Source organism: Hyperoodon ampullatus, assembly GCF_949752795.1.
Source record: "Hyperoodon ampullatus genome assembly, chromosome: 10".
Classification (NCBI taxonomy): Eukaryota; Metazoa; Chordata; class Mammalia; order Artiodactyla; family Ziphiidae; genus Hyperoodon; species Hyperoodon ampullatus.
The window spans coordinates 36908309-36930659 of NC_136923.1; the positions used below are offsets into that span (position 1 = coordinate 36908309).

The window sequence follows — 22351 nt, forward strand, 5'->3', positions numbered from 1 at the left end:
TTTAAATGATTTTAAATAAGGAGAGATACTGTCAGCATACTTTAGACTTGGGTTCCCATGTGGGAATTTGGGGATTCATCATTCTCTACTGGCCTTTTATGTTTTGTTTTTGTTTTTTTTTTAAGAATCCCTACACTGACTTTCTGTTCACTCTTCTGGTGATTTTTCTCCTTTTCCTATGTGTAGATTGCCGTGTGCCATGAACTCTACAACACCATCCGAGACTATAAGGATGAGCAGGGCAGGCTTCTCTGTGAGCTCTTCATTAGGGCACCAAAGCGAAGGTGAGTGGGAGGGGTTTGGTCCCAGATCCAAGTTGAAAGTGTTTAATAATTGAGTTTTCCTTTGGAAGGAATGGCTTAGGTGATACTGGGGTCTAGATTTTAGTTTCAGTTGTCTAGGTGTAGCGAAGCGCATTTAAAAAAAAAATTTGTCTTAATTAAAGAAAAAAATTTTAGTTGTAAAAAACATACAACATGAAATTTACAGTCTTGATTGTTTTTAAAAAACTTTTAGAAGTAATAGGTGAATTCAGCAAAGTTGCAAGATACAAAACCAACGTACACAAAAATCAGTTGCATTTCTATACACTAACAGTGAACAATCCAAAAAGGAGATTAAAGAATAAACCTAACCAACGAGGTGACAGACTTTACACTGAAAACTACACACTTCTGTAAGAAATTAAAACACAAATAAATGGAAAGATATCCCACGTTCTTGGATTGGAAAACTTAATATTGTTAAGATACCAATACTACCCAAAGCAATCCACAGAGTCAATGCAAAACCTAACAAAATCCCAACAGAATTTTTTGCAGAAACAAAAAAACCCATCCTGAAAAAGAAGAATGAAATTGGAAGACCATATTAGTCAGGGTTCTCCAGAGAATCAGAACCACTAGGATCTATCTATCTACCTACCTATCTAAAATAAATTTGTGTTGTTTTAAGCCATTAATTTTGTGGTAATTTGTTAGAGCAACAATTGGAAACTAATACAATGAGTTAATTAAAGATTTAGATCCATTCATGAATGTTGATGCCTTAATGGGAAGCCAACAAGCTCTAGGTTGATCTGAAGGCAAACCTCTCACTCCAAAGAGCAGAGCCACCAAGGATGTAGTGTCATCATCCTGAATGAGGAGAGCTCTGTAATTAGTCATGCAAAAAAATAAGAGTTTTTTTTTTTTTTTAATGAAATCCCTCTCCAGATTTCAGTTAGTTTATCAGTAACAATCTTTTGAAGGTTGTCATTTAATTAGCATATGTTAATAAAAGCCCATGTTTATTGCTTACTACATGCTAGACACAGTACTAAGTGCTTTCCAGGCCTCATCTTGTTTAAACCTGAGCAGTATTGTTATCACAGTTTATAGATGACAACTTGTACAAGTTCTCAGAACTATTGAGGATAACCAGAATTCAGACTCAGGTTTTTCTGATTCTAAAGCCTGTGCTCTTAACCAGTATGTTGTATAGAGAAGCAGCATCATATTGTAGTACACAAGCACCTCATGGAAAAGAACTGCCCCTCTGCTGCCTGCTTTCCACCAGCTGAGGGGCAGAAAATACAGGCCTTTGGTGCTGGAACACTGTCTTCTAGCCTCCATGACGCAGTACTTCAGGAACACTGCTGCCTTCCCTCCAGTGCTGTGCCTGCCTGCATCTCTGCTCCTCCTCTGTGGAATGCATGTTTTCTCAAGAGCTTGTGGGAAGAAGTACTACTCAGAGCCATGCAATTGTGAATCTCTTTTTGAGACTTTCTTTTGATTAATATGTTAGGCTGCTTGTACTAGGACATCCAAATTAACAATGGCTGAAACAAGAACAATTGCTTTCTCTCATGTACAGGTCCTATTCTGTGAGGTCTTCAGGGCTGAGATACTGTCTGTCTTTTTATTCTGCTGTGCTTGGGGTATCGCCCTTGTCTGCATGGTCTGAGATGGCTCACCACCATAACTACCTTCTGGCCCATAGGAAAAAAGAAACATATTAGGATGTGACCTGGACATGGTACATTTCAGCTCTTGCATTGGTCAGAACTTAGCTGCAACGTGGCTAAGAATTTGGCCTTTAGTACCCAGGCAGGAGCTTAAAATGCTGTCATCTTGGGAAGGAGGCAAAATAGGTTTAGGGGTAGCCAGCAGGCTCTGCACATCCGGCAGAGTGTTTCTCACTTTTCTGGTTAAAACTCTTAGTTATGCTTTGACTATTCTGTGGCCATATTATGGCAGGGTGCCCTCACCTATTGTTGAAAGAGAAAAGCTCTTAAGACATATACTTCACAATCCTATGTGTGTGTGTATGTGTGCACAGAGTCTGGAAGAAATATATATATATATATATATATTTTTTTTTTTTTTCTTTGCTGTACACGGGCCTCTTACTGTTGTGGCCTCTCCCGTTGCGGAGCACAGGCTCCGGATGCGCAGGCTCAGTGGCCATGGCTCACGGGCCCAGCCACTCCGCGGCATGTGGGATCTTCCTGGACCGGGGCACGAACCCGTGTCCCCTGCATCAGCAGGCGGGCTCTCAACCACTGCGCCACCAGGGAAGCCCTGGAAGAATATTAATAGTGCTTTTAACTCTGGATGAATAGGGACAGTTTTTACTTTTCTATGCTTTTCTGTATGTTGATTTAAGTGGGAAAAATCAGTTAGAGCTATTTCATTTTCAAAGTGGGGGGACCTTGTTTTGACCACATTAGATAGAGTGGAATGTTAGGATCCTGACCTTTTTTTCTATATGGCAATTCTGAAAATGTTTGTGAGCAACCCCCTAGCAGAGCTTCTGGGAGATAATGTCCTTTCTAGGTATGTGTCCTCATTGCGTTGTCAATTTTCTACAGATAATCCCCCAAGCCTGAGAGGCTGCTGAGGCCCAGCTTTAGCAAGGAGCAGTGGACTATGGCCCATCAGGCCCAGGCGGAGAGAGCCATCTAGGATAGCAAGTTAACAAAGCCCTAATGCTCACTCTGAGAAAGTCCCTTGGTACCACTGACAACATTGATATTAGGCCTGGGTGGGCCTTTGTTGTTACTCACTGAGACCTTTATGTTCTTACACTTTCTTTGAATAGCAGATTGAATACTCCTTTTATCCCCTTGTACTTTTTATAGTTCACTAAAATCGTAAGTAGTTGATAAGGGTTTAAAAACTTAATTTATTCTTCTTCCTTTCCCCTCCTGGAGAATTCACAGTCATTAGGTGAAGCTGAGCAAGATAGGAATCTGCAAGGGAGACAAGCGGTGGGGGTATGGGGTAGGGGTTTTGGACAGTAGCCGTGTCACAGGCTTTTACATAGCCTGGAGTTACCTTTTCATAAAGTACAAGGAGTAAAAGAGTAACTTGGTCAGTTGAGAACTTGGCAGACCATAATCAAGTGACCAAAATCAACCTCATCTAAGTAGTGGCATGAGTTGAAATCAAGCGCCACCTGATAGAATACAGTGAGATGAATATAGCATCATCAGAATTTATTCATCAGGAGAAGAGACAACCCCAGATTAAGGGACACTCTACAAAATAACTGGCGTATAATTTTCAAAAGTATTAAGATCTGGGGCTTCCCTGGTGGCACAGTGGTTGAGAGTCTGCCTGCCGATGCAGGGGATGCGGGTTCGTGCCCCAGTCCGGGAAGATCCCACATGCTGCAGAGCGGCTGGGCCCGTGAGCCATGGCCGCTGAGCCTGCGCGTCTGGAGCCTGTGCTCCGCAACCAGAGAGGCCACAACAGTGAGAGGCCCACGTACCGCAAAAAAAAAAAAAAAAAAGTATTAAGATCATGAAAGTCAAGGAAAGACTAAGGAACTGTTTCAGAGTGAAGGAAACTGAGGAAACATAACTGAATGCAGCATGATTCACATTGATCCTTTTGCTATAAAGGGCAATTTTGGAACAGTTGGCAAAATATAAATGGGTTCTGAGGATTAGATGGTGAGACTGTATCAAAGTGAATTTTCTGATTTTGATGATTGAACTGTGGTCCTTTTTTGTAGGAAAAACACACAACTCTTCAGCAGCTTACTCTCAGATGGTTCAGAAAAAACATTCTGTGTACTATTCTTACAATTTTTATGTTAAAGCAAAAAGTTTTAAAAAATTAAATATATCATACATACATGGCTAAAACATGTCAGCCAGTGTCCCAGGAGAGATTAAAACCTTAATGACAACATTCTTCATATGTAGTAACTTACCCTTTTACACATCTAGGATGAGTTTTATCTACCCCTGAGGGAGAATTGTGAAAAATAGTTGCTTAGATAATTTTGCAGAAGGTTTACTTGTCTCATGGAACTCCGTTTGAAAAAAAGCCAGAAGGAATAATAATAAACATCCATGAACCAAAACCCAACTTAAGAAATTATTGTAACTACCTTTAAAGGTCCCCTCCTCTCCAAGAGATAACCACTATCCTTAATTTTCTGTTTATCATTCCCATGCCTTTTTTGTTTTGTCATGTTTGTTCATGTCTTATGCCCTTTTATCTTTGGTAAGCTCCTTGTGCCAAGGGCCTCATCTTTCTCTTTTGTAACTTTAGTACTTGATGTTAGAGCAGCATATATACTAGGCACTTGATAGCACTTGGCAGAGAAAGTTCTGTGGTCACTACCTGAAGAAAGATAATCCATTTCGTAATTTTATAAAGAGCTTTGGAACATACCTGTTTTCAGCCATTATTGAACCCCATGAAAGGTAAGTCATTTTCATTTGCAGGAGATACCATTGACATCGTTTTAGTGTTGGTGCCATAAATCTTAAATATTTAGCATATAAAAGACTATCACAGATGTTAATTTAGGTTTCTGTATCACCAATATGTATTTTGAAAAGGGCATGCATATTCATCTTGCTTTTGTTATTCCCTCTCAGTTCCAGTAATGAGAGTACATCTAGTATGTTCTGTCACTTGGAGTATTGGACATTACCACAGAGTTTTGAGACATAACTTTTTATGGGCTTTTGATTAATAAATATCTTTTTAAAAAACATTAAATTATTGACAGAAATCAACCAGACTATTATGAAGTGGTTTCTCAGCCCATTGACTTGATGAAAATCCAACAGAAACTAAAAATGGAAGAGTATGATGATGTTAATCTGCTGACTGCTGACTTCCAGTTGCTTTTTAACAATGCAAAGGCCTATTATAAGGTAAGAAAGCATTAAATTTGGAAGACATCCAATTTGATAATTGTGTGGCTTTTTAATATTTATCAGGCTGGTAGATAAGTAGTGGTTTTTCATTTGGTAGTTTGAGTTTGCATTTCTCTTGTTAGTAAAGAAAACTGAAGATTAATATGATTATGACCCATTCTTGTTTCTTCTGTGTCTGCTCAAATCTTTTGCCTGTTTCTTTTTTGGGTTGTTTGTCATTTTCATATTTATTTTCAGAAATTTTTTTGTTCTAGATATTAATCCTTTTTTTGGTTATGGGTGTTGCAAATATCTTCTCCCACCGTTTGGCTATTTTTTCACTCTTTGTGGTGTCTTTTTTTTTTTAATATTTATGTATTTATTTTGGCTGCACCAGGTCTTAGTTGCGGCATGTTTGGTTGCAGCATGCAGGATCTTTAGTTGTGGCATGTGGACTTCTTAGTTGCGGCATGCATGTGGGATCTAGTTCCCCAACCAGGGATCGAACCCCGGCCCCCTGCATTGGGAGCGTGGAGTCCCACCCACTGGACCACCAGGGAAGTCCCTGTGGTGTCTTTTGATGAACAGAAGGTTTTTTATTTTAATATAGTTAGATTTATTAGTCTTTAACTTTGTGGTTTATCCTTTGTATCTTGTTTCAGAAATCTCTCCTGCCCAAAGATTATAAAGATATTCTCTTATTTTCTTCTAAAAGTTTAATAGTCTTGTCTTTTGTATATAAGCCTTTAGTGCAGCTGGGATTGATTGTTCTGTCTTCTCTGAGGTAGGGATCTATTTTTTTTTCCACGGGTATAAGCAGCACCTTGAAATGGTCATCTGCTTCACATTTGTCTGTGGTGTTAGTGCTGGCATTGATTCCATGTGCTCATGGGTCTCTTTGTGGCCTTTTATTCTGTTCCTTTTGTTCTGGCCAGCTTATGTAAAACTGGGCTATTCTATTTCTACCTTAATTTCTATGGCTTTATAATTCTTTATCTGGCAAAGAAACTGTTTTGGTTATTTTTATATGTTTTAATATTAGTGTGTTAAGTCAACAAACACCAAAAAGATTGTTTGAATTTGTATTGGAATTGCATTGGCTCTGTAGATTGTATTTTGGAGAATTGACATAATTGTGATGTTGATTATTCCAGTCTGTGAATTTGGTATGTCTTCATTTATTTGTCTTTTTAGCAAAGCTTTAAATGTTTTTTCCATCAATATTCTGCAAAAATGTTAGATTTATTCTTAATGCTGTGTGTATATATTTTTTCTTTAATTAAGATATAATTCACACACTCTTTTAAAGTGTAGAGTTTGGGGCTTCCTTGGTAGCGCAGTGGTTAAGAATCTGCCTACCAATGCAGGGGACACAGGTTCGAGCCCTGGCCTGGGAAGATCCCACATGCCACAGAGCAACTAAGCCCATGTGCCACAACTACTTAGCCTGTGCTCTAACCCGCAAGCCACAACTACTGAGCCTGCATGCCACAACTACTAAAGCCCGTGCGCCTAGTGCCCATGCTTCACAACAAGAGAAGCCACCGCAATGAGAAGCCCACACACCACAATGAAGAATAGCCCCCACTTGCTGCAACTAGAGAAAGCCTGCGTGCAGCAACGAGGACCCAATGCAGCCAAATAAATAAATAAATAAATAAATAAATATCGGTATCTTAAATGCCCTTCTAAATAATGCAAAACCTTAGAATAATGTAACTCTGATCTTTTTATTTATGCTATTGATGTTTTGTATTTTATTTCTATTGTGATAAATTTTTAATCCTATAAAATAATGTTACTGTTTTATATAGTCAGTTTTTTTACTTACAAACATATTACTGTCTTTATTCTTCATTCTTGTATTGCTGTTGAGAAATCATCTGTCAGTATAACTATTTCCTTTGAAGGTTACCTGTCTTCTTTCTAACTATCTTTAGTATCTTCTTTATGTCTTTTATATTCTACAGTTTCACTGTGATATGTCTAGTTACGAATATCTTATTATTATAGAATTTGGGAGTTGTAGATCTTTCTAAATCTTTGGGTTGGTATTTTTCATCAGTTGTGGAAAGTTTTCAGCCATTATGTCTTTGTATATTGCCCTTTCCCCATTCTCTCTTCTTGTAGAACTCTGACTGGATGTTATATTAGAACTCTCTTAGGTTTCCATTTCTCTTAACTTTTTGTAGTCCCCTTTTTTGTGTCAGTATTGCTTTTTAGGTAATATATTTAGTTCTTATATTTTTCTTTTTTTTAATATATATTTTTAATTTATTTGTTTTATTTATTTATTTTTGGCTGCATTGGATCTTCGTTGCGGTACACGGGCTTCTCATTGCAGTGGCTTCTCTTGTTGCAGAGCACGGGCTATAGGCACACGTGCTTCAGTAGTTGTGGTGCACGGGCTTCAGTAGTTGTGGCTCACGGGCTCTAGAGCACAGGCTCAGTAGTTGTGGCGCACGGGCTTAGTTGCTCAGCGGCATGTGGGATCTTCCCGGACCCAGGCTTGAACCCATGTCCCCTGCATTAGCAGGCGGATTCTTAACCGCTGTGCAGCCAGGGAAGCCCCTAGTTCTTACATTTTTCTTTGAAATTTGCTCTTAAACCAATCTATTGAGTTCTTACATTTTAATGTTTATATTTTTCTTATTTTCGAAGTAGTTTCTATTTTAGGGATTGCTTATGTCTTCGAAGTAGTTTTTATTTGGGGGATTGCTTATGTCTTCAGTCCTATTATTTCTTTAAACGTTTTCAACATATTTTTTATTGTGTAGCAGATAATTCAATATCTGAATTATTTGCATGTGTCTTTGCTGTCATTTCTGCTAGCTTTCTCTTGTGACTCTTATTTTTTCCCTTTGATATTTGGCTGCACTGGGTCTTCGTTGCTGCGCATGGGCTTTCTCTGGTTGTGGCAAGCGGGGGCTACTCTTTGTTGCGGTGCGTGGGCTTCTCATTGCGGTGGCTTCTCTTATTGTGGAGCACGGGCTCTAAGCGCGCAGGCTTCAGTAGCTGCAGCACGTGGGCTCTGTAGTCGTGGCGCACAGGCTCTAGAGCGCAGGCTCAGTAGTTGTGGTGGGTGGGCTTAGTTGCTCCTTGGCATGTGGGATCTTCCCAGACCAGGGATCGAACCCATGTCCCTTGCATTAGCAGACAGATTCTCAACCACTGCACCACCAGGGAAGTCCTCTTGTGATTCTTATTCTTGTGTGTTTCATGAATTTTGACTATGAGCTTACATTTCTTGGAACTTTATCTATAGGGAGACTTAGACTTAGATTGAAGTTGGGTTCATCTAGAGAAGATTTGTTGCTTATCCCAGGCACCTGGCCTCTCTTCGTTAGGGCTAGCTTATGGTGAAGAGTTCTCAGAGGAGATTCCTCTCATGCCTCTCTTCTCTCCACAGTGCCATGAGTTTAGCTGGGTGGAGGTTGAGGTGGGTAGTCTTCCTTTTCCCTGGCAGCAGAGAAACTGAATTGTTTTGAATTCCCAGTTACACTGCATCCATGGCCTTTGGATTCCCAGCTTTGGGCAGGCCCTGGCCTTTATCTCTTGTCCTTGCAGCCTCAAGGAGGCTTGACAACTAAAGGTTAGGTTATCTTGTCTTATAGGTGCCCTCAGGTGAGGGCAGTGTTCTTGCTCATCCGGGTTCCTGCTTTTACTCTATTCTTGCTTTTATGAACATTGCTTACTCCTTATTGGCAGCACATGGATACATTTTTAAAGCTTTACTGTTTGTTTAACATTGCATCCAGCATTATTCATTTTCTTTTTTTTTTTTAATATTTATTTGGCTGCACCGGGTCTTAGTTGTGGCGTGGGGGGTCTTTGTTGCAGCACGCGGGATCTTTAATTGTGGCATGTGGGATCTAGTTCCCTGACCAGGGATCAAACCCAGGTCCCCTGCATTGGGAGCACAGAGTCTTAGCCACTGGACCACCAGGGAAGTCCCCCAGCATTGTTCTTACTGGAAAGTTTTAGTTAGTTTATCCCCACCGTACTTCAGGAAAAGAAAATATTCAAATAAGGTGTTAAATAGTTTAAAAATAGAAGTGATAATCAGGACAATCATTAGCTTCTGTCCTTTAGTCTTGTATCCCTTAAGTTGGGCCTTATCCTTTAAATTGCCTTTCTTAGTGTATTAGTAATAATTAGCCTTTATTTAGCAAATCATTTATTTTTTTCTTCAAGTCTTTCTGTAATGAGATAGGGCATAAATAAATAAAATAATTTGATTCCAGAATGCCTTTAAAACATACACTTAGGGCCTCCCTGGTGGCGCAGTGGTTGGGAGTCCGCCTGCCAATGCGGGGGATACGGGTTCGTGCCCCGGTCCGGGAGGATCCCATATGCCGCGGGGCGGCTGGGCCCGTGGGCCATGGCCGCTGAGCCTGCGCATCCGGAGCCTGCGCGTCCGGAGCCTGTGCTCCGCAGCGGGAGAGGCCACAACAGTGAGAGGCCCGCGTACCGGAAAAAAAAAAACAAAAAACAAAAAACAAAAAACATACACTTAGTTCTTCAGAAGAGGAATTGAGGCCCATGTATCTTTTACTCGTAAGAATTTTTTAATTTGTAATAGAGTTTTCAAAGTTATGTCTTAGAATACCAATCTGCTGGAACAGGATGCTTTAAAAGTAGTAATTGATTTACAATAAAATACTAAAGTGATATTTTTTTTCTCTTCTCTTTGCTAATGTACAGCCAGATTCTCCTGAATATAAAGCTGCTTGCAAACTCTGGGATTTGTACCTTCGAACAAGAAATGAGTTTGTTCAGAAAGGAGAAGCAGATGATGAAGATGATGATGAAGATGGGCAAGACAATCAAGGCACAGTGACCGAAGGAGTAAGTGTGCCACTGGAATAAGTGATAGATAGACTACTGGGAGGTGGATGAGGCCCCTGCCTGTGATTTCTCTTGGCCCCAGTGGGCAGGTGGGCTTTCTGTGCAGTTGTGTTGGTAAGTGGGAGGGTAAAGGGACACGCAGCCAGCGAGCCCCACTCCAGTTACAAGGGATCCTAGGACATCCTGCACTACATGTAACATGCATGGTTGCTTTCATGAATTGCTCTTACATTAATGCATATTTCCTGCTCAGTTTTAAAGAGAATCTTCATATTATCAAGGACTGGTCCAGTATTGCTATATTGAGATATTCTGTAAGGGTAGGCAGTGTTGTGATTGAAAGTTGGAAAGTTGATGGAGTCACTTTAGTTAGGAATATTTTTGTGGGTTAGGCTGGTTCCTAGAACATGCCAGGTGTGTTCCTGCCTCTGGAATTTTGCAGTTGCTCTTACTTCCGCTTCCTTTGACTCTGCCTGTGACTATGTCTTCTGCATTATTCTAACATCACTTAAAATAATGTAAACTGGGAGAAGACTTTCCTAACCACTCTGTCAAATTGTTTGCTCTGTGCTCCTCCTTTCCCATCATCACACCACTCTGTTCTGTGATCTATAGTTTTTATCACTATATGTGAAATAACGTATTTAGAATTAGTTTATGTGTTTACTTTCTGTCTTCCTCAAGTAAAATGATAGCTCCACAAAAGATACTACCTTGTTCACCTATTCTGGCATCTAGACTCTGCGCGACACGTAGGTACTGAAAAATACTTGCTGAATGAACACACATGTTTAAAAAGAGGAAAAAGAACAGTAAAAGGAATTGCATCTCTCTTCTGCAACTAAATAGTAAGACACCCAAAGAATAAGTTATGTGAATGCATTCATACTCCCTGCTCCCTTTGTCACCTGCAACATTTTTCCAAAGTAGCTGGTTGGGTTGGGAGAAGAGGAATCTTGGCTGCAGGACATAACTCACCTCTTTGAAGCTTACTCTGTGGTGTCATGTTTTAACTAGTAAGTAAATGACTTAAATACGAGTATTTTCGTCTGCTTTCATCAGTGTTATCTTGGTTCTTCTCTAAGCTTAGGTGGTTGGGGAGTCTCAGCTAATCACATATCTTATATGTTAAATATTTATTGCGTGTCTGTTTGCCAGGTGCTGTGCTGGTAGGCTCAAGAGATGTCAGTACCCTCTCTCTGGGCTTAATGTTGGACTTTAAAATTGAGACTTTACTAAATAAGACTTCTGTTGGATTAGGACAAAAATACTAGTGCTTTTATGATTTAAACCAGAATTAACCATTAATCTTTATATGCCCAAAACATGGTTTGGACTTAAAGTACTATTTAATATAAACCTTGACTGAGACATCCCATTTCTGACTGTAGAACAGGGGTCCATGGCCTGTTAGGAACCGGGCTGCACAGCAGGAGGTGAGCGGCAGGCGAGCGAGCGACGCTTCCATCTGCCGCTCCCCATTGCTCTCGTTACCACCTGAACCATCCTCTGCATTGCTCGCATTACCGCCTGACCACCCACCCCCCCCAATCTGTGGAAAAATTTTCTTCCACGAAACCAGTCCCTGGGGCCAAAAAGCTTGGGGACTGCTGCTGTAGAAACTGGCTTCAGACTTAGACCCTCCCTGGCCACCTACTCTTTGGGGCATATCTTTTCCCATATTGAAACAGTGACTAAGGTAGGAGTAAGCCAGCCAGTGTGGAGAGCAGAAGTGATTGCATCAGTTGGCTTAATCTCCATTCAAAATTTTTTTTTCTTTTTTTGCGGTACGCGGGCCTCTCACTGTTGTGGCCTCTCCTGCTGCGGAGCACAGGCTCCGGACGCGCAGGCTCAGCGGCCATGGCTCACGGGCCCAGCCGCTCCGCGGCGTGTGGGATCTTCCTGGACCGGGGCACGAACCCACGTCCCCTGCATCGGCAGGCGGACTCTCAACCACTGCGCCACCAGGGAAGCCCTCCACTCAATTTTGATATAACTTGAATTCGGTTGTTAGATCTGGCAGAGCACCCCATAGTTAAAAGTATGTAGTTCCAGAAGTATGTAGTTGTTCCACCAGAATACCAAGATTTCAGTAGACGTGAACAGCAGATACAGAAATGGGCCGGTATCATGGGGCACGTTTTCTCCATCTCAGTTACTCAGACCCTTGAAAGGTATGCATTTCCATCATTTCACACATATGGCACTTTAACTTCACTGTGGAGTGTTTGCTGTGAATAGAGTTCAGTAAAAGGACCTGATTCAAAGGATTTAGTTACTGAAATAATATGAGTGGCCTCATTAGTTTCAAATATGCCGTCGTGGGAGTATAACCCCTCATGACCAGCATCAGAGAATTTCTGTGGTATTCTTGAAAATTGTACTTAAAATAAGTATTGTTTAGAAGTTGCTCTTTTGAATTAGCTGTAAAATTTTAGAAGCTATTTAATATCAGCATTTATTTTTGGATTTCTCTCACCAAGGTACTTATTTCTTCCCTCTCTCATTCCTTAACAATCGCCTCTTCCCAGTCTTCTCCAAGTTACTTGAAGGAGATCCTGGAGCAGCTTCTTGAAGCCATAGTTGTAGCCACAAATCCATCAGGGCGTCTCATTAGCGAACTTTTTCAGAAACTGCCTTCTAAAGTGGTAAGTGATGCAGTTGAAGACAGGTGGATTAAAGTGTTTTTTGGGTTTATTTTTTTAAGTACTTCAGAAATTCTGTTAGTTCTTAGTAAATAAAGTAAGGCTAATGCAAGGCATTGGAGATAGCCAAGAGATCCTCCTCATGGTCTCAGCAGTAAGCACATAGGATATGTTCTGTCATTTTACTTCAGCAAAAGATTGTGGATTTTTTTTAAGTTGTGTTTTTGTTTTTTTGATTAGTAATTCTTTTTGTTTTTTGTTTCTATGGTCGTAAAATATACAATAACATAAGATTTACCTTTTAACCATTTTAAGTGTACAGTTCAGTGGCATTAAGTACATTCATATTATTGTGCAACTATCAGTACCATCCATCTCCAGAACTTTTTCATTTTCCTACCCATTAAACAATAACTCTCCACTTTTCTCTCCTGCTAGTCCCTGGAAACCACAGTCCTGCTTTTATGAATTTGACTACTCTAAATACCTCATTTAAGAGGAATCATACAGCATTTGTTCTTTTGTGTCTGGCTTATTTCACTTAGCGTAGTATATTCACGGTTTATCCACGTTGTAGTATGTGTCAAGATTTCCTTCCTCTTTAAGGCTGAATCCATTGTATGTATATACCACATATTACTACTTTTTGTTTATCCATTCATTTGTTGATGGACATTTGGGTTGTTTCTAAGATTAGTAATTCTTAAATGATCAAATAGGGGAGGGGGGAGAAAAAGATAAAATAAGCAGCTAAACTAAGCCTTTTATTTATAAAAGAGAAGCCACATTCTCTACTCAGGAGACAGAATGAGAGGAAGATAAATGAGTTCTTCCTCTCTTAGTTCTCTTTGATCGTCTGGTGATAAAGAAGAGAGAGAGACCTAATAAGTACTGTTCTACCCCAAAGAGGAAGAGGGTTTCTAGACCAATGAAACCCTTTAAAAGTGTTAGAACCCCTTGTGGCTTCACATCCAAGAAGAGATTAACATAGCTAAAGTTCCACTTTAGCCTTTGGAACTACAAAAATTTCTGTGGCCTCTGCATTCTTATATTTCTAGATAAAGATATACTTTTAGAAGTACTCTGCTATAATGCTTAACTCCATTGTGACCATTTTCGTTTTTTTATCTAACTCTTAAGGACAAGGGCTGACATATTTTCTTTTGTGTCCCTGCCACGTAATTGGAACCCAGCATGTCAGAGGCTTGCAAGAAGTGCTTGTTGACTGATGGGTAGCATGCAGCTTTACCCATCAGTCATCAACAAGACTAGTTATTTACAATGTGACTAGTTGTAGGACAATTACAACATTAGAAATAAAGCATATCTGACCACTGCTGTCCTAAGCATGGATCTGATTAGAAAAATATAATGATTATATTGGTCATACATTTAAAATTTCAAGGAAAGAAAAAACAGTAAGACAGTTCTTCAAAAATGAAACATAGAATTATCATATGATCCAGCAGTTCTACTTTGGATATATACCAAAAGAGTGTAAGCAAGGTCTCAAAGAGGTATTTGTACAACCATGATCATAGCAGTATTATTCACAATAGCTGAAACATGGAAACAACCCAGGTGTTCCTCTACATGTGAATGAATAAATAAAATGTAGTATATACAGACAATGGAGTATTATTCAACCTTTAAGAAGAGTGAAATTCTGACCCATGCTGCAGTAAGAATGAACCCTGAAAACATTATGCTAAGTGAAATAAGCCTGTCACAAAAGAACAAATATTGTATGATTCCTGTTTTAGGAGGTAGTTAGAGTAGCCAAATTCATAGAGAGAAAAAGTAAAATTGTGATTTCCAGGGGATGACAGGAGGGGAAGGTGGATAACTGTAGTTTAATGGGTATGGAGTTTCAGTTTGGGAAGGTGAAAAGTTCTGGAGATGGATGATGGTGATGGTTGCACAATAATGTGAATGTATTTAAAGCCACTGAACTGTATACTTAAAAAGGTTAAATGGTACATTTTATGTATTTTTTATCACAATAAAGAAATAAGAAAAGAGTATAGTCTTTACTCAGGATTTATTCTTACTCTGCATGATACAATCAGTAGTGATCAAGCCATCAAGGGTGAGTTGGATGACTAAAACATTACTACCCAGTTCCCCTATTCTGGGAGGGTTTTCAGGGACACCATGCAGCAGGAGTTGATATGGGAAAGCAGATTCCCATTGGTCCCTTGGGGTGTGACAGTTTGAAAGACAACAAGGACTGAGACCTGGAAGGTCTTTCCTTTCCTTTCCTTTATAAATCTTTCCTGAGTGAGACTGGCTAAGTGGGAGAGGTAGATTGGGAATACCTGGGCCAACAACTTGCTTTATGCTGTACCCTAGCCTGGGCATCTCTGCCATAATTTGTCTTCTGAATTGTTTCTCAGAAGTAGAATTGTTGAAGAGAAGGGGCAGGCAAGGGGTTTGATCTAAGGAAGGAAAGGAGTAGGGTTAAGAAAATAGAGAGGGGTAAGCTGAGGGATCAGATGAAATGAGGTCATCCCTTTAGCCCAGTAATCGAGTGAACGCTGTGGTCTCTCGTTGTTGTTATTTTTGTTTTTTGGGCTCCAAGGATTTGAACAGGTAGGAAGAGCCTGGAGAGCACAGTCTGACTTTCCTCGACACTTGTCCCCCACTGAAGAGACCAACTTTTGAGTTTTGGTTGACTTCAATTATTTTCTTCAAGGAATAAAACCTGTAGGAGAGACTCAGGGCAGTGAATGAACTCCAGGCTTTGTGAAACCCTTCGAGTATATTCTTCTAAATGTTTAACTCTTTTTCTTTTGTTGAGCTAATATTTGATACGAAATCAGAAATTGTTTATAATTTTGCTTTGATTCTTTAATGTATTTTCATTGAAAATGTGTTTTATTTTGAAAAGAAATATTTTGAGATAAGTAGAAGCATTAAGTTAGACATGAAGCTAACAAATCTTGCAACCTGACTTCTTGTAGATCCTTAGTATTTTATATGAAATAGGATATAATTGTGCTATTTAGATTGCTAAATTAAAAGAGCTTATAATAAGCCCTTCAAAAACGTTCTTTTGCTTCATTTCCTGGCATAGATATCTTGGCATCTTAAATTTAAAATTGTGTGATCTGTGAATTTAGAAAATTTAAAAACATTAAATTGTGGTGTATTAGTTATATAATGATAATTACCAAATACTAACTGTAAAGTCCTACAACATGCTGTTGGGTATCTCATAAAGCTTGTAAAAATCAAATGCTTTCTGCTTCAAATATAACAAACAATATGCTGAATAACTGTGTCTTCAGCCTTAATCTCACAAAGCTGCTCAATTGATTAACAGATAGTCAGTATACTTCCTTGTTTTCTCATTAGCTGGATACTTTTACTTATTAAGCATGCTTGGGTTTTGTCTTCCAGCAATATCCAGACTATTATGCAATAATTAAGGAGCCTATAGACCTCAAGACCATTGCCCAGAGGATACAGGTATGAAGGTGACCATATGTAAAAATAACATCATTTAGGGTAGATTGGCCTGTGGTCATTTTTTAGGGCCTTTTAGAAAAACAGAGAAGCAGGTATCTCTGTAAGGAGTTACTAGCAATATAATGTAAACAAATTAGAGATGTTACTGAGTATAGTGTTGGAGGAGTAAACACCGCGTCCCTTTTGCATTTTTTTCTGTGGAAGGAAAGGAAAATTTTCATTGGCATAGTAAATCTTGACCTTAGGACAAAAATTAAAGTGCATTGGTCATCGCCATTTCTGATTGTGAAAGGTACATTGGGAACAAAAGCTTTGTTGTTTATTTTTATTTGCTTCCAAATAGTTTTAGGATATCTCAGAGTAAAAGTTACCTACAACAGACATTAAGAGTGTAAGGTTAGTGAAAATAGAGACTTTGTTCTCTTTGAGTGCCCCCCTCCCTGTGTCCTCAGCAGTAATAGCAGCAAGTAACACTCACCTAGATAGAATTCCTATGTGTTAGCTAATTAATTCTTAAAACACCTCTATGAGGTAGATACTGTTATTATTCCCATTTTACAGATAAGAAAACTGAAGCACAGAGATGGTAAGTCACTTGCCTGAGTCATCAACTAATGAGAAAAGTTAGGATTTGAATCCAGACAGTCTGGCTCCAAAGTCTATACTCTTTAATGAATTAGTATTCATGAAGCATTTAGAACAGTGGTTGGCACAGTAAACACTACATGTTTGCTAAATAAAATAACTTTTACCTTTTTTGATTTTTTAAAAAGTGTAAGTTGTTTTTATGAGAATAGTGTAGCTCTGGTTTTGTTACCTATCTCAAAAACTGTTTTGTAAATGGACCATAGTAATAATTTATAAAAGAGAAGATGACACACGTATACTTTCCAATGAAGTCTTAAAATATGGTGACAGTTTAAAATTACGTAGAGGTTTTTTTTTTTAAGGTCATGTTGCTTAAGAGGAACTGCTATATTTTGTTGTTTACTATAGAATGGAAGCTACAAGAGTGTTCATGCAATGGCCAAAGATATAGATCTCCTAGCAAAAAATGCCAAAACTTATAATGAGCCTGGTTCTCAAGTATTCAAGGTTAGTTTTATTGTTGTTGCTTTCATTGATAAGAGTAGAGAACAATATTTTTATATAACAACTTTATTGAGACAAAATTCACATACCATACATTTTACCCAAAGTGTATAATTTAATGGCTTTTAGTATATTCACCAAGTTGTGTAGCCATCACCACAATGAATTAGCAGTCACTCTCCATTTCCTCCCAACCTCCCTAACCCTAGGCAACCACCAGTCTACTTTCTGTCTCTGTGAATTTGCCTATTCTCAACATTTCATATAAATGGAATTATTCAATTTGTGGTCCTTTGTGACTGGCTTCTTTCACTTAGCATCATGTTTTCAAGGTATTCATTTTGTAGCATGTATTTCTTTTTATTCCCAAATAGTATTCAATTAAATGTATATATCATGTTTCATTTACCCGTTCATCAGTTGCTAGGCATTGGGTTGCTTCCACTTTTGGGCTATTATAAATAATGCTGCTATGAGCATTCATGTATAAGTTTTTTTTTTTTTAATAAATTTATTTATTTATTTATTTTTGGCTGTGTTGGGTCTTCGTTGCTGCGCATGGGCTTTCTCTAATTGCGGCGAGCAGGGGCTACTCTTCGTTGTGGTGCACGGGCTTCTCATTGTGGTGGCTTCTCTTGTTGCGGAGCACGGGCTCTAGGCACGCGGGCTTCAGTAGTTGTGGCTCGCAGGCTCTAGAGCACAGGCTCGGTGGTTGTGGCACATGGGCTTAGTTGCTCCGCGGCATGTGGGATCTTCCCGGACCAGGGCTTGAACCCGTGTCCCCTGCGTTAGCAGGTGGATTCTCCACCACTGCGCCACCAGGGAAGCCCCATGTATAAGTTTTTATGTAGACATATATTTTTATTTTTATTGAATACATACCTGGGAATGGAATTGCTGGGCCACATGGTAACTATATTTTTAATTTTTTTGAGGAACCACCAAATTGTTGTGTTTTTTTTTTGTTGTTGTTGTTGTTGTTTTGGTTTTTTTTGGCTGCTTTGGGTCTTCGTTGCTGCACTCAGGCTTTCTCCAGTTGTGGCAAGCAGGGGCTACTCTTCATTGCGGTGTGTGGGCTTCTCTTGTTGTGGAGCACGGGCTCTAGGCACGTGGGCTTCAGTAGTTGAGGCATGCAGGCTCAGTAGTTGCGGCACGTGGGCTCTAGGGTGCGTGGGCTCAGTAGTTGTGGCTCCTGGGGTCTAGTGCGCAGGCTCAGTAGTTGTGGCACACAGGCTTAGTTGCTCCGCGGCATGTGGGATCTTCCCAGACCAGGGCTCAAACCCATGTCCCCTGCATTGGCAGGTGGATCCTTAACCACTGCACCACCAGGGAAGTCCCCACCAAATTGTTTTTCAAGCCACTGCACCAGCATTCCCACTAGGCATGTGCAAGTGTAATTTCTCTACATCCTCACCAATGCTTGTTTCTATTTTTGGTTTTGTTTTTATTATAGCCATTCTAGTGGGTATGAAGTACTATCTCATTATGGGTTTTTTTTTCTTTTTTTTTCGCGGTACGCGGGCCTCTCACTGTTGTGGCCTCTCCCATTGTGGAGCACAGGCTCTGGATGTGCAGGCTCAGCGGTCATGGCTCACGGGCCCAGCTGCTCCACGGCATGTGGGATTCTCCCGGACCGGGCCACGAACCTGTGTCCCCTGCATCGGCAGGCGGACTCTCAACCACTGCGCCACCAGGGAAGCCCCCTCATTATGGTTTTTTTTTGTTTGTTTTTTTTTAAATTTATTTATCTTATTTTATTTTTGGCTGCATTGGGTCTTCATTGCTCCATGCGGGGCTTTCTCTAATTGCAGTGAGAGGGGACTACTCTTCCTTGCCATGCCCTGGGCAGCTTCTCTTGTCGCGGAGCACAGACTCTAGGTGCACAGTCTTCAGTAGTTGTGGCTTGCAGTCTCTAGAGTGCAAACTTAGTAGTTGTGGCACGTGGGCACAGTAGTTGTGGCTCACGGGCTCTAGAGCGCAGGCTCAGTAGTCGTGGCACATGGGCTTAGCTGCTCTGCAGCATGTGGGATCTTCCCGGACCAGGGCTCGAACCCGTGTACCCTGCATTGGCAGGCGGATTCTCAACCACTGCGCCACCAGGGAAGCCCTCATTATAGTTTTAATTAGCTTTTTTTTTTTTTTGGCCATGCTGTGCAGCTTGTGTGACCTCAGTTCCTCCACCAGGGATTGAACTCAGGCCATGGCAGTAAAAGAATCCTAACCACTAGGCCACCAGGGAACTCCCTGATTAGCATTTTCTAATGATTAGTGATGTTGAACATCTTTTCATGTGCATATTGGCCATTCATATGTCTTCTTTAAAAAAATAAAAAAAAGTCTGTTCAGATCTTCAGCCCATTTTTTAATTGGGTTATCCGTCTTTTAATAAAAAGTTGAGTTGTTAGAGTACTTTACATAGTCTGGACATTAGACTAGACATATGATTTACAAGTATTTTCTCCCATTCTATGGATTGTCTTTTCATTTTCATGATAGTATCCTTTGCTGCACAAAAGTTTTTAATTTTGGGAATTCCCTGGCAGTCCAGTGGTTAGGACACTGCGCTTCCACTGCAGGGGGCACAGTTTTCATCCCTAGTCGGGAAACTAAGATCCCTCATGCTGAGTGGTGCATCAAAAAAAAAAAAAAAAAAGTCTTTAATTTTAATAAAGTATTTAATTTTGGTTCAGTCCAATTTGTCTGTTTTTTCTTAGGTTGCTTGTACTTTTAGTGTCTTGTCTAAGAAACCATTACCTAATCCAAGGCTGTGAAGATTTACACCTACGTTTTCTTCTAAGAATTTTATAGTTCAGCTCTTACATTTAGATCTTTGAGCCATTTTGAATTAATTTTTATGTACATGAGGTAGGCGTGAGGTAGGAGTCCACATTCTTTTGCCATGGGGTATTCATTTGTCCCAGCGCCTTATGTTGAAAAGACTATTCTTTCCCCATTGAATTGTCTTGGCAACCCTGTTGAAAATCAGTTGACTCTAGATGTATGGGTGTATTTCTGGATTCTTGGTTCTAACCCATTCATCTGTATGCCTTTCTCTGTGCCAGACAAGGTTTATTTTTGATCCACTTTGTAGTTAAATATTGATGTAGTCCCTGCATTTAAACCTCACTGATATAAAAATCAATCTATGTAGTATAGTACACAATGTAAAATGACTATTTCATTGCTTTGCAGTTCTCTCCTAGAAGTTTTGTAGTCCTTCTGCATAATGAACTGTAATGACAGTTGCTTGTAGCAATTTCTAGAATTAATAATATATCATTGGGAACTTAGCAAAGGATGGTCAGAAAATCTTTTGGGAGTAAAATCATTTAGATTTACAGAATGCTGATTCAGTTTCTTTTGGTAGTTAATTTTAACTTTTATCTTGCATCTTTTTAAGAAACTGAGTGGAAATCAGAAATGAAATCCTCGTATTCTTAATCCTCGATAGGACATTTTAATAGTGTAGTACTAATTGTTTGTTGATGCAGTTAAGAATTTTACTTCGTGGTCTGATTAATTTTCCTAAACTAAATTTTGGAGAGAAGGGAAACTTGGATTTGATATATGCTGTTAATTTAAACAAGTATGTTCATCCTAAATTTACATGCCTAATCTTTAATCTTAGAAGTGTACCTTTGTTTCAGTTTTAAGCTTAGTGTACACAGGTAGAGTTCATTGTATTTTCACCCCTGTTTTTCCCTGTTCAGCATTAGGTCTTTGTCTCTTACCTGAATAATTGTGAAAGAGCTAGGTGGCTTTTCAACTTGTATTTAATTATGGAGATGTTTTGGAGGCTTGTGGAAAGGTTAGAGGATGCAGCTTTCTGGATATCGAATGGAAGTCTACTCCAGATGGAAGGAGTGCCATAGAAAGTGTCCAGTACATGATTGCAGGCATTTTAAACTGTCTGTTTTCTCTATACTTTTTCTAAGCCAAGTAATTTTATCTTAACAGGATGCAAATTCTATTAAGAAAATATTTTATATGAAAAAGGCAGAAATTGAACATCATGAAATGACTAAGTCAAGCCTTCGGATGAGGTAGGTTAAAAAAATGTCTAAAATCCTTGTACCTTTATTATTTGGCAAATTTTCTCAGTATAGTAGAAAATAAGATGCATGTTGCATTTCAAGATTATATTTACAGTTGATAATATAATTCTGAAGAGAGTAGTGTTAACTCTTACCCAGTCCCTTCATTGCAGCTGAAGGGCTTTATTTAAAAAGAAACAATTTTTAAGACTTAACACTGCTGTATACTTTTATTGCCTTATACAAATACATATATATTGTATATCATATTGTGTGTAATGTATATTAAAGATATAACGTGTACTATATAAATATATGTACAGGCATACCTTGGAGATACTGCAGGTTCATTTCCAGACTACTGCAATAAAGTGAATATCACACTAAAGTGAGTCACACAATTTTTTGGTTTCCCAGTGCATATAAAAGTTATATGCACAGTATACGATACCTAAATGTGCAGTAGCATTAGGTCTAAAAAAACAGTGTATATGCCTTAATTTAAAAAGACTTTATTGCTTAAAAATGCTAACCATCATCTGAGCCTTCAGCAAGTTGTAGTCTTTGTGCTGGTGGAGGGTCTTGCCTCTCTTAATGCTGCTGACTGGTCAGGGTGGTGGTTGCTGAAGGCTGGGGTGGCCATGGCAGTTTCCTAGAACAAGACAGTAACGTTTGCCCCATCAGTTCTCTCTTCTTTTCACTAATGATTTCTCTGTAGCATGCGATGCTGTTTGATAGCGTTTTACCCACAGAACTTCTTTGAAAATTGGAGTCAGTCCTCTCAAATCCTGACGCTGCTTTATCAACTAAGTTTATGTAATATTCTAAATCCTTTGTTGTTGTTTCAACAATCTTCATAGCATCTTCACCAGGAGTAGATTCTGTCTAAAGAAACTACTTTCTCTACTCATCCATACGAAGCAATGTCCTCAACTGTTGAAGTTTTATCATGAGATTGTAGCAGTTCAGTCACATCTTCAGGCTCTACTTCTAATTCTAGTTCTCTTGCTGTTTCCACCACATCTGTAGTTTAAAGTCTTAAACCCCTCAGAGTCACCCATGAGGGTTGGAACCCACTTCTTCTAAACTTTTGTTAATGTTCATGTTCTTTCCATGAATCA

At 39.4% G+C, this 22351-nt stretch overlaps 1 protein-coding gene across 4 annotated transcripts in view; it reads left to right on the forward strand.

Moving 5' to 3' along the window:
- The window catches only part of PBRM1 (polybromo 1), a gene marked incomplete at both ends in the record, with an annotated part of 99242 nt that overhangs the window by 2618 nt on the left and 74273 nt on the right, over positions 1 to 22351 (forward strand). For all 4 annotated transcript variants that reach the window (XM_079713335.1, XM_079713332.1, XM_079713333.1 and 1 more), the window contains 7 exons: positions 187 to 284; positions 5011 to 5158; positions 9845 to 9988; positions 12520 to 12636; positions 16036 to 16104; positions 17101 to 17199; positions 21154 to 21239. In XM_079713335.1, coding sequence (XP_079569461.1) covers positions 187 to 284; positions 5011 to 5158; positions 9845 to 9988; positions 12520 to 12636; positions 16036 to 16104; positions 17101 to 17199; positions 21154 to 21239 — 761 coding nt within the window. The remainder of the gene's footprint in view (positions 1 to 186; positions 285 to 5010; positions 5159 to 9844; positions 9989 to 12519; positions 12637 to 16035; positions 16105 to 17100; positions 17200 to 21153; positions 21240 to 22351) is intronic.